Consider the following 11296-nt stretch of genomic DNA (forward strand, 5'->3'; position numbering starts at 1 on the left):
TATTTTTACATTCTATATTTAGTGCAGCCCAGGTTTCTGTAATTTAACGCTGGAGAGGTGCAGGTTTTCCTACTGGAGGTGACCCAACCAGAGGCTCATTTGTCTCTCTGCCTTGTTCCAGTTTACAAGGACATCCTGGCATCCGGCCGAGGGGACTCGTTCTTCATCAGGACCCACTTTGAGTATGAAAAGGAGTCTCCACAGGGTCTGTCCTTCTCACGGGGAGAGATCTTTAAGGTGGTGGACACCCTATATGATGGAAAACTGGGCAACTGGCTGGCTGTTCGAGTAGGAGGAGACAACCGGCTTCTGGAGAAGGGCATCATTCCGAATAAAAGCAGGTAACGTTGTTGCTGTTACGCCGCTATTCTTGTTGGATTGGTTGTGCATTATTACTACTAGGTTGTGCTATTTCTGGTATCCTATGCTATAGGATGTTTGGCATTTTTCTTCACCTCTAGAGTCTCTTGTAGGCCGTAAATGAAGAATGTCTTGCATCAGGCCCCAGATACACTGAGCTTCCAGCATTTCCACTTGCAGCTTGCGGCACTGAGGTTTTAAACTCACGCCGTACGCGGTGAGAATGAGAAAGGCCCTTAGCGTAAGGCCCGGCAGCTGTGAGTGATGTGCTAGGTGTTAAATCAATTTCAGCAGAGCTTCGTCAGTGGCTCACGCCTCCCTGCGCCAGTCTGCAGGGGATAGAGAACAGGAGGAGAGTTAGGGCCCCCAGCAGGAATAAAAGGTCTTTACAGCTACTTTCATCCAATCCCTTGTAAGTAACGTATTAGATGCTTAGACACGAGAAAATGTCAGAGGAAGGAGTCTATTTGCTGGAAGATTAGACTGACAGAGGATGAGGCTGGAGTGTGTCCTTCATTTGACCTCCCTCGACGAGCCTGTACCCTCAAAGAGCTTGGTCTTTCTCCCCCTGTAGGGTGACAGCACCATATAGTCACCAGCTGATATATATATATAAGAAATTCCACAACAATTGTCATCATATCATTCTGTATGAAAGGCTTCACTGTGTAGCAAACATCTCCCATATCACGGTCTGAGCTTATTAAGGTAGATTTACCTTAGTCGATAAAAGTTACACACAGGAAGTGTTTTGACATCTGTCTTTCGTCATCAGGGCTGATCAAATGGCCAGTGTGCAGAACTCTCAAAAGGGGGCAGGAAACGACAGGGCAGATTTCTGGAGGTTGCGTGGCCAAAGGGCAGCTCGGAAAAAGGACCTTCGGAAGACCCGCGATGATATGGGTTCCACCCCCATTGGTACCCGGTTCCCTGCCTACGAGAGGGTGGTCTTACGAGAAGGTAAGTCCTTTTAGTCTCCTTGACTCCCTTGCCTGTTACAGAGTGGTCTAGATTAAGCATGTCCCCTTACAGACATGGCCTCTGAGGGATTGGGCAGTTCAGGTGGCCTTCTAATCAAGAGTCATCGGATTATATCAATCAAATATGAGGTGCACCTGACAGGGTTGTAGAACCATGTTATAGAGATATCGTGTTCATCTTACATCAACTGAAACTTGGTGCAAGGATTTATCAGGGATTTACTGCTTGTATCTGGACCTTTGGAGATCCCAGGTGGCCCCTGTGTCTGCAGACTCTCAAAAAAAGAAGAGGCTTTTCAGAGAGCTTGGAAAGTAACGGGAGCGATGAGAAGAGGCAGAAAAGAAAACAAATCTGCACTCCCAAGCATGTCTCAGGATCACAGTGGTGCAAAGCACATTAGGATGCGTTTTATTGACTCGTTAATGAGATTTATTGATCTGGAAGCATCTGCAGTGTAACTTGTCCTTAGGCCAGAATGATAAGCTGCCACGAGGACAAGGGTTGGGGACACGGAGCCACTTCTTGACTGGTAGTTGATTAACTGAAGCCTTAAAGTCCTGGATACTGCACATATATGTAGCAGGAAACACACCTGAGCGTAACCTTGAGTGTCACTTTGCTTTGTTCTTCTTCTCAGCTGGTTTCAAGAGACCTGTGGTGCTGTTTGGACCCATCGCCGATGCAGCTATTGAGAAGCTATCCTCAGACCTGCCTAATGAGTTCCTGATTGCCAGTAAGTGCTACACCTTTGTGCTGGGGCAGGCATGTAGCAACGAGACTGTGGTCCAGGGAAACTCACTGTCCTCAAGCCTACAGGGTTTTTTTTTTTTTTCTTCGTTTTTTTCAAGTCTCATTTGCACTATTTACACAATTATTTGGGTAGTGAGTCTGCATTCATGGCTGTCTCACATGTCTCCCTCAGAAACAGAGCCCAAAGATGCGGGGTCAGAGAAGTCCCCAGGCGTGGTGCGCCTTAACACCATCCGGCAGATTATTGAACAGGTTTGGGTCACACCGCTCTGTCGGCATCACGAGTGTGTAGAAGCAGATTCAGGTCGTTTGGTGGTCAGCTGACCTGCTGTCACCCACGCCCCCTTTCTCGCTCCACCGCCCAGGAGAAGCACGCTCTGCTGGATGTGACGCCAAAGGCTGTGGACACACTCAACTACACTCAGTGGTATCCCATCGTCATCTTCTTCAACCCCGACAGCAAGCAGGGAGTGAAGACCATGCGCCAGCGTGTCATCCCAGGTTCCGGCCGCAGCTCCCGGAAGCTGCACGACCAGGCGGTCAAGCTGAGGAAGACCTGCTCACATCTCTTCACTGGTCAGTCTGAGCAGCAAAGCTTTGCATGGATCACACTCACAGGAATGAACTTCTGGAAAAATCAGAATAGTCTAACAACAAGTACAATCACTGTTAAAAGCGCTATTTAATTGTTACAGTCCAAAAGCAAAGATGAATCGGCAACCAGTAAACAAGCAGTTTATGAAAGCCTATGCTTGTACTGCAGGCTCGCTCCCTATCTGTTTCCGTATCCCTGTATCTGACATGTCGTTTGTGTTCCTATGGCCACCTCTTCTGATCCCCCTCAGCCACAATTGATCTGAACTCTGCCAATGACGCGTGGTATGGGAGTGTGAAGGACTCCATACGCGAGCAGCAGGCTCAGGCCGTTTGGGTGTCCGAAGGGAAGGTAAATGGAGGCGGGGCCACGAAGATACAAACCAGCATCCCATCATAGCCCAGCTTCTCAATTCAGCCTCATTACGGCTGCAGTCTTTCCACCTCTTTAATTCTTCATGTTATACATGTTTTCTAATGGTAAACGAAGTACATCTCTAACTTTTTAATGCATGTCCTTTAGTTATTTCATTCTTTCTATCGTTATCTTAGATTTTCACACGCCAAGAAGAGCCTCCGATGCCTCTCTTGTGCATGGTTTCTTTGCATGCTTTGTTGAACATCTTCTTCAGTTGGTGGTGGTCTACAGCTTGGTTCTTTTTGTTTTTGTTTTTGTTTCGTTCCTCTCTGTACAAAGATCCATCATGTGTCTCTTTTAGCTGGACTTGACAGAAGGGGATCTTGATCTCCATGACGATCGCATGTCCTACCTCTCAGCCATGAGTGCCGACTATCTGAGCATGGATAGCCGGCTTGTCAGTGACTGCGACGACACGGCCGATGAGGGCGGGGCCTACACTGACAACGAGCCGGACGAGCCGATAGGCGAGCCGCATGTTTCCGCCATCAGTCGATCCTCCGAGCCTGTCCTAGCTGAAGAGGTGAGGTCTTGCACAATACTGGATATAACACATTCTCTGCAGTCTATCCTGGTGAGGAAGGTCTCCTATCATATAATATATGCAGAGACATATATGTATATTGTGTAAAAAGTGGAAATGGATCATGTATAAATATCTCTCTCTTTTTTTGTTGGAATTGAAGAAAAATACCAGAAATAGCAACTGCAGTTTAAAGTTCAGCATAAAGGTTAAAGTTCCATATTCGGTATATTCAGTAAAGAAAATATCAGTATTGTGTACCATCTACCTAGCCATCATTATCCACACCTTGAAATGCTGTTCTAATTCAGGATTAGTCAATTTCCGGTCCTGGAGAGCCACAATTCAGCACAGTTTGCAGACTTCCCCAATGAAACGCATCCTAATTAGCTTATTATCAGGTAGATATGTAATACATATTAATAGATATGTTTGAACAGGGAAAACTGCAAACTGTGTTGGATTCTGGTCTCCAGGACCATTTTTTGAGAAACCCTGCTTTAATTGGCCCTGTGTTGTCACATGATATCCAGACCAAACATGGCTTCTTCTGGACAGGCCCGACCCACGTTAGTCTATCGGCAGACGGTGTCCTGAGTAGGGCTGCACGATATCACATTGCGATATAACTGCCATTGCACTAGCCGACATCAAATTTGGTGAATAGTATCAAATGACATTTTTCAAACACCCTTCATAAACAAACATTTTTAGTACATATAGTTTCGCTCTAGCATGTCTGGTTTTTCTGTGATTTCGACTTAACTTTTTCTCATATACAATGCATTGTATACCTAATAATGTCATTTTGATACCAGTCATTTAAAATCACCAGTAACCTGTCATAGACTAATTGTTTTGTACAAACTAGTCAGCAGGGTTTACAGGCAGCTTGCAGTTATGTAAACTTACGGGTATGCTGCTGCAGGTCCACTGATGCTGGCCTTTGTATACAGAACTGTGAAGGGTGTTTGAAAAATGTCATTTGATATTATGAACTATAATTGTAAATTGTGACAAAACCAGATGTGCGGTGGCAAATTAGAAGCCATATTCTGAAACTACATGAAAAACTGTAGAACATGCACTTGTTTTTGTTAAATCACCTACCAAAAAATTTTTAAATGTCGGCCGGTGTTATATGCCACTTCTGCAAAAATCAGCAGGGCTTCAGGTGATGGGTGAAGCGTTTGTCCGGACACTGGCATTTTGGTACTATTCATAAGTTTACATTCATGGCCACAATTTGGTAAGCAGATTAGCAGTATGTCTAGATGTGCAGTGTGACACCCAAAAGTTAGTGTTCTGTATAAATTCGGCGTATCCTTACATGTGTTAAATTTGGTTAGCACAGCACAGCACATGCTACTGGTTTGGTAAATCATGGAAATGATAAGCACTGAAGTGGCGGTGAAGAAAGGGGCAGCTCAGCCACAACGTATTTTAAAAGGGGAGATACTGTGGATAAGGTAAGAGGACATCGGTGGTGTGGTGGTCCTTCTTGCTATGTAAAGCTCCACACGTTTATTAAGCATAAGGATACGCCGAATTTATGCAGATTACTAACTTTTGGGCTTCATAATATTACCATTTTAGGCACACTGCAAATCTGCTTAACCAATTGTGGGCATAAGTAAACATCTGTATAGTACTGAAATGCCAGCATCCAGACAAATGTTTTGCCCATTACCTAAAACCCTGCAGATCATTGTGCATGCGGCATACAGTCGCGGTGTGATATCGAGCAGCCCTATTCCTGAGGCAGCCTCCCTGTGCCCGGTGCCAAACCCCGCCTCCCCCCTCCCCTCACACCTGTCTTTCTCCCATCGGCTGATCTGTAGCTTTCGAGGCGACCGAGCCCAGATTCACGAATACGCATGAAGACGTTTGGGATTCGGGAGGCACCTCGGGAATCTAGCCCCCCTCCTTCCTTTGTCCCTGAAACACCCAAGGTGAGACGACCCCCCCCCCCCCCCACCTTCCCTGTTCTCCTAGATGTCACTAACCACACTACTGTAGCCTTTAATCTGCCAGGATCGGTGGTCATGAGGTGAATGAGAGTAATGAGCAGGGCAGTCAGAAACAAACCTGTGATATTACTACTGCCTGCCTTTAGCCAGCAACACAGAACCTTCTCTTTCTCCATCCTATTATAAATAGAAAAAAAAACAAATATTTGACTCCCCTTCTTTTTAAAGAATGGTGCTCCAAGGCGAATGTGTCTTCCCTGAGATTCTGACTCATCACAGAGAGGCTCAGTGGACCACAGCAGGACTTCAGTAGCTTCTGTGTTGTCATAGGGTTCCACTTACACCCTTCCAAATCCATTCTGTGTAGCTTGTCATCTGCAATATTGGTTTGAAATGCATATATGGTTCTGTTCATTATAGAAACGCAGGTTCTTTGTAGCATATATGAAGTGAATTATGTAAAGATAGAAAATTGCATTGAAGTTTATTGAATTTTATTCAGAGGTTCAGTTAATTTATCATTCTGAGATGTTTGAGAGTATGAAGTAAGGAGCTGGGTTTGTTTTATTTTGAAAGTCGTCATGTTCATGAGAACTGGAGAGTAATAAATGGAGATTGCTAGCTTTATGGATACCACACACTAGGTCTGCTGTGATTGCAAAAACTCATTGAGGGAAATCCGCTTTGAACTAGGATGTACTATAGCGCTGTAGCTTGGGGTGCAATTAAACTGGTTAATCTGGGTGAGACTGGTGTAAGACCACATCTGCTGGGTCTCTCCAGGGGCACCCGCAAGAGTGCTGTATGTGTTGTGGGCGGTTGGACATTCTAGGCTGTTGTGGACGAGGCTTGTTACCCTTGCAGATGAAAGCCCAGTCCCGAGACAAGGGGCTTCGCGTACAGCCCAGCCCCCGCAGAGGTTACGACTCTCACTCCAGCAGTCCCACGAGCAGCGATCACCCACGCAGCCAGGACTCCTACAGCGGAAAGCCCCTACCACCCCCCGTTTCCCTCAAACCCACCTACCAGTCCCGCATCCCCAGGGGCACGCCTGACAGCCAGCCCCCTGGTGACCGGGCTGGGGTGCCGGAGAGCCCCGAAGACCCATCCCAGAAGTCCTTTCTTGGCAAGGTGAAAGCTTTCGAGAAGATGGACCACTTTGCCCGGACGCAGAGGATGCTGGAGCTGCAGGAAGCCCAGAGCGCCAGGGTAAGCACAGCATTCATATGCAGGACCACCCTGTTTGCTTTCATTTACATTAGCTTAACCTAGATACTGGTGTTTGGCCATTAAATGAGGCATATCGATAGGTTTATTCCAATTGTCATATTGCTTTTTAGCTGGAAATTGCTCAGAGGCATCCGGATATCTATGCGGTTCCTTCGAAGCCACCAAAGGCCGACCTCAGCCGACCGCAACCAATAGGGTAAGAGCAACATCTAATCATGTGACCTTGATCATTATATTGATTAAGGCAGGAATATCTGTTCTGTCTTTGCCCAAGACTTGATGCAGCCCCAGCTTATGCCTCATCACACAGAACTTTCACGATGTTTTTGAGATTATATAAACTATTGATCATAGGGGGAAATGTGGTATCATTGATTTATATTTATTTACACTACATTTATTTGTCCAAAGTGAAACGAGGCAAGTAGCACATTACAAACATTCATGCCGTCAAGGAGTCGCCTAGGCATAAGTGCAGGTAGGCTGAGCTTCCAGTGAAGGTCCAGCTTCAAGAGAGTGTTGGAGCAACAGCTACACAACATCTGCCAGACGAAGCAAGAGCTTAATAAGACTACAATTCAGTCAGTAGAAAATGCAATAAAAGCATTATTCATTACTCTTATTTCTTTATGATCGATATTCTTTTTCTTATTTGTAAGGATACTTACATTTTAGTAAATTATACAGCTTGATGTTTTTCTGGGACCAGGTCAGACACTTTATTGCAAGAGTAAGATTCCCTAAACATTCACAAGTTCAGCTCCTTAACACCTGCACTACTAGCATTTAATTTCTTGTCAGACCTTTAAAGCAACTTTAATATTGTAATCATTTTTAGTTTTCCCCCATTTGCGCCATTAGATTAATGGGGCAATTTACTCAGTGATATAGCAGCAGCGCCCCCCTCTGTGGCTATGACGTAACAGCAGGGGCAAACAGTAGGGTTCTAGCCGCAAGTGGCCTAAATCTTGGGACAGTTTACTTAACGTGACCTGGTGCTACAAAATGGATTAACTGCTGTACTAAATGGGCATTGTGTGTTTTTTGGGGTTAGGACAGTTTAAGAAGGTTGCAGGTTCAAATCCCATGGTTGTCAGAATCTTTCCACTGTTAGACACTTGAGTAAGGCCTTTAACCCAAACTGGACTGGCTCATCCTGCTTTCACAGTAGCATGTCACTTTGGTTTTAACTGCTAAATAAATAAATGTAAATGTTGTATGATCAGGTCAGGATACAGTGGGCTTTGGGGTAGGGGGACTCCACCTACTAAGCTGACAGGATAACGGCTTGTCTCCTGTGCCCAGTTCAAGCTCGCGGCCAGAGCCCCAGACCTCGCCTTCCAAGCAGCCCTACTCTGAGAGCCGGTCACCATATTACCACGGCGGGGAAGAGGAGTACCGGCAGCAGCTGGCCGAACAGAACACACGGGGCTACCCTGGCAGCTCACAGCAGTACCAGGACACTGAGCTGTAGAGGCAGCTATAGAGGCAGACAGCCTCGGCTGGCCGCCGGCCACCATTCCACAGGGTACATACACTCCCTGCACCGACCTGCTGCTGACTCAGAAGCCTTCCTCTTTTTAAGTTGTCCTTGCTTCTAAGAAGTTCAAATATCTGTCCATGTGGATAAAAAAAAAAAGTTGGATTTATTTGTATTTACTTGTTTTGTTTATTAATCAGGAGCCACTTTCTATTGCCTATGCAAACATTTCAGTTTCTACAGAGCAGCTGCAAACGATCGCCACGTTGTCCCTTTTTCTGACTTCGAACCAAAACTTCTTGACTTTTTGCAGCCCGTTTTGTTACGTTTTTGTTTTTGTAATCGTCGAAGAGTAAACAACTACCAGTCTGTCTCACCAGGTCATTCGTAATTACACGTTTGGTCATCTTCTCTCCATCTATTCCTGCCTTCCTGTGAACACGCTCAGACACACATGCGCACACTGGGATTTGCTAATGTGTTTTTGAAGTGCCTTTTTTCCTTTGAATACCATGGTTGTGTGATGCACGTAGAACAAACGAGCCCATTGCGAGCAGAGAACCATCAAATCTGAAGGGATAACAGGGAACCAACGACACCAGAACCTTAACGATAAATGTCCCCGTCTTCATTGCAAGCGGTGTGTGGTCAGAACGGTCTCTTTCAGAATAGGGATTCTGAGAAGACTGGCTGGAATATGAGAGTGTTGTCATTTGACCACAAAATTTGAATGTATACTACATCTGCTTGATTATATGTTGGTTTACTATATTTTCATGGAAGAGCTACAGTGTTTCAAACATGGTTTTCATTCGCTGCATTCCGCTTGTTTGGATATAACTGTGAGAAGAATGAGACCATGGTCGTTTGGTCTTGTGTGAGCCCTTGAAGTTTAATTTGCTACACCAAATACAAATAAAGCTAACAAGTTAATTTTTTAAAAAGGTAAACAGTATTATGATAAATAATATAAAGACACTTGTTTTTACTGCAGTATAAAATGTATTTTACAAAAGTTTGGTGTTAAAATAAATCTCACACATACTCTCTGTACACAAACTTCGAGCCATGTCATTACCCTGGCCTCTGGGATCCTCACTCTGGAAAAGAAAAAAAAAACTAAGGAAATAATAAAACAGTTCTGTTAATGTTTCTGCTGTGTTGAACACTTTTTGATTAGTAAGTTACACTGGTAAAGGAAATGTTTCATTACTACGTGATGTATAGATACGTACCTCAATCCCTGTGGTCTGCTTTTGCATATATTACACAGCTAACCACCAGGGGGAGCTCAAGTTTGTTTCACAAATACTATATATAGCCTGAGAAATGTGATTTAAATGGAGTTTGGCCCCAATTTTTTTTATTGAACAGCTATATTGTATTATTATTGATTATCAGTTAAGAAAAATAAATTATGTAATAAACCAGACAATGTGATGTTGGGATGCTGCTACAATTTAATTGTAAATAATGAAGAGCTCTTAAAAATCTTTGGTGCTGGAATGAAATTCCAAAACTGAAAATGTACCTGCAGGTATGGTGCTGCAAAGCTCCAGTGATACTCTAATAATACAGTTGCAGTATTATTTGAGTGAAGATGGAACAACGCATGACTTGAACAACATAAAGGGAGTTAAAGGATGTTAATAAAAGTTGACTGTAAATGTCACAGTCTCTGCTGTAAGGCAGGAACCCTGTAGGCTGGCAGTCCTCCTCTTCAGGTTAGCCTTACCTTAACGATACATCTCAGTTTTACTGAGAAACCCAAAACTTCTGTGTAACCGATGCCAGGCCGAGGTACTGCCAAGCTTCTGGCTGAGACTGGAACATGCCTTAGCAAGTGTCTGAGAGCAGCTGGTCATTTCCCATGTGCTCCGATCTGGCTGTACCAGCCAGCTTTGCAGAATGGGCTAGGTAAGTGTGGTGGATATTTATTATATACACTATTAAAAGTGATTAACCCAGTTTTCCACTGTTTTTTTTCCCCACTCGTACACAACAATGAAATTAATTTACTGGTTTCACTAGTTACTTAAACAGTAAGTTTGCCTTCGTACCCAGATCATTTACATGTATTAAGATAAATGCCAATAATTTGGTGATTGTATATTTTGCACCCATAGATTTATTGAACATAAGCAAATGTGCGATTTGAGACTGATTTTAAAAAGAGAGTTTTGGTGATTAAACATCAGTGTTTAACTGCTAAAATCTATAGGTGTGGCTAATTACATAAATCACAAGATTGCCTCAAAGATGATTGATCCAAAGCACAATGGGCGCCGAGGAGGTGGACCTTCTGCGTTTGGAGATTAGACTGTCAGAGATGAGAAGAAAAACCACTAGCAGTTACTCTGGATTTGCAGAAAATGTGCCAGTTAGCCAGGAGAATAACAGCTGAGAACATGGGCTGCCCTGCATTGTTAAAGGGTTGGAAATATGGAAGAAAGGCAGAAGGTGGAGGGATGGGACTCTGAGCCAGCAGAGGAGTAGGAGGAGGTGAGGGGTTATGGAGTGGAAAAGAGGGAGTGAACGATTTGGAGTGACAGAACGACCTTACGATAACGGACTGCAACAGGCAATTACTCTGTTGTGGAGTAAAGTATCAGTTTTGATATATTTCAGAAGAAACTAGCAGGAACAAGTGAGGGCTTTTACATGGTCAAAGTGAAGAATTACAGTCGACAGTGACACTGAAATTCCTGGAGATCTGCAGAACGAGAGAGTTCAAGATTTTGGTACAGAGCTTGGAACTAATGTGGTACAGCAAGAGATTCTGAGTCCCATGAAAGCATATATGGGGCCCCAAATCTAGTTATGTTCTGCATTTTTCAGGGCTCCTGTCACTCAAGGGCCCTTGGAATTAACCTAACCCTCCCCTCTCCTCCCTTTACTGTGCCTCTGGGCACACCTCAGGTTAAGTGAGACAGAAATGGAGTTTCAGCGTTCATTCCATTGCCAACTGGTGCCTCCCTCTTCCATAGATA

General features: G+C 44.3%; 1 protein-coding gene across 7 annotated transcripts in view; it reads left to right on the top strand.

Annotated features, from left to right (window-relative positions):
* tjp2b (tight junction protein 2b (zona occludens 2)) overlaps positions 1 to 9458 on the top strand; it is a 69013-nt gene extending 59555 nt beyond the window's left edge. For 6 of the 7 annotated variants that reach the window (XM_023803355.2, XM_023803356.2, XM_023803351.2 and 3 more), the window contains 11 exons: positions 122 to 341; positions 1136 to 1320; positions 1979 to 2074; positions 2264 to 2343; positions 2457 to 2667; positions 2937 to 3037; positions 3405 to 3626; positions 5468 to 5578; positions 6461 to 6805; positions 6937 to 7022; positions 8132 to 9458. In XM_023803355.2, coding sequence (XP_023659123.1) covers positions 122 to 341; positions 1136 to 1320; positions 1979 to 2074; positions 2264 to 2343; positions 2457 to 2667; positions 2937 to 3037; positions 3405 to 3626; positions 5468 to 5578; positions 6461 to 6805; positions 6937 to 7022; positions 8132 to 8300 — 1826 coding nt within the window. In that variant the 3' untranslated portion in view covers positions 8301 to 9458. Of the gene's footprint in view, positions 1 to 121; positions 342 to 1135; positions 1321 to 1978; positions 2075 to 2263; positions 2344 to 2456; positions 2668 to 2936; positions 3038 to 3382; positions 3627 to 5467; positions 5579 to 6460; positions 6806 to 6936; positions 7023 to 8131 lie in introns of those variants that run through there. The other variant, XM_072705183.1, reaches the window with a different exon arrangement.
* Positions 9459 to 11296: the final 1838 nt, after the last annotated feature.

The sequence above is a fragment of the Paramormyrops kingsleyae genome, chromosome 2 (genome assembly GCF_048594095.1).
Source record: "Paramormyrops kingsleyae isolate MSU_618 chromosome 2, PKINGS_0.4, whole genome shotgun sequence".
Taxonomy (NCBI): Eukaryota; Metazoa; Chordata; class Actinopteri; order Osteoglossiformes; family Mormyridae; genus Paramormyrops; species Paramormyrops kingsleyae.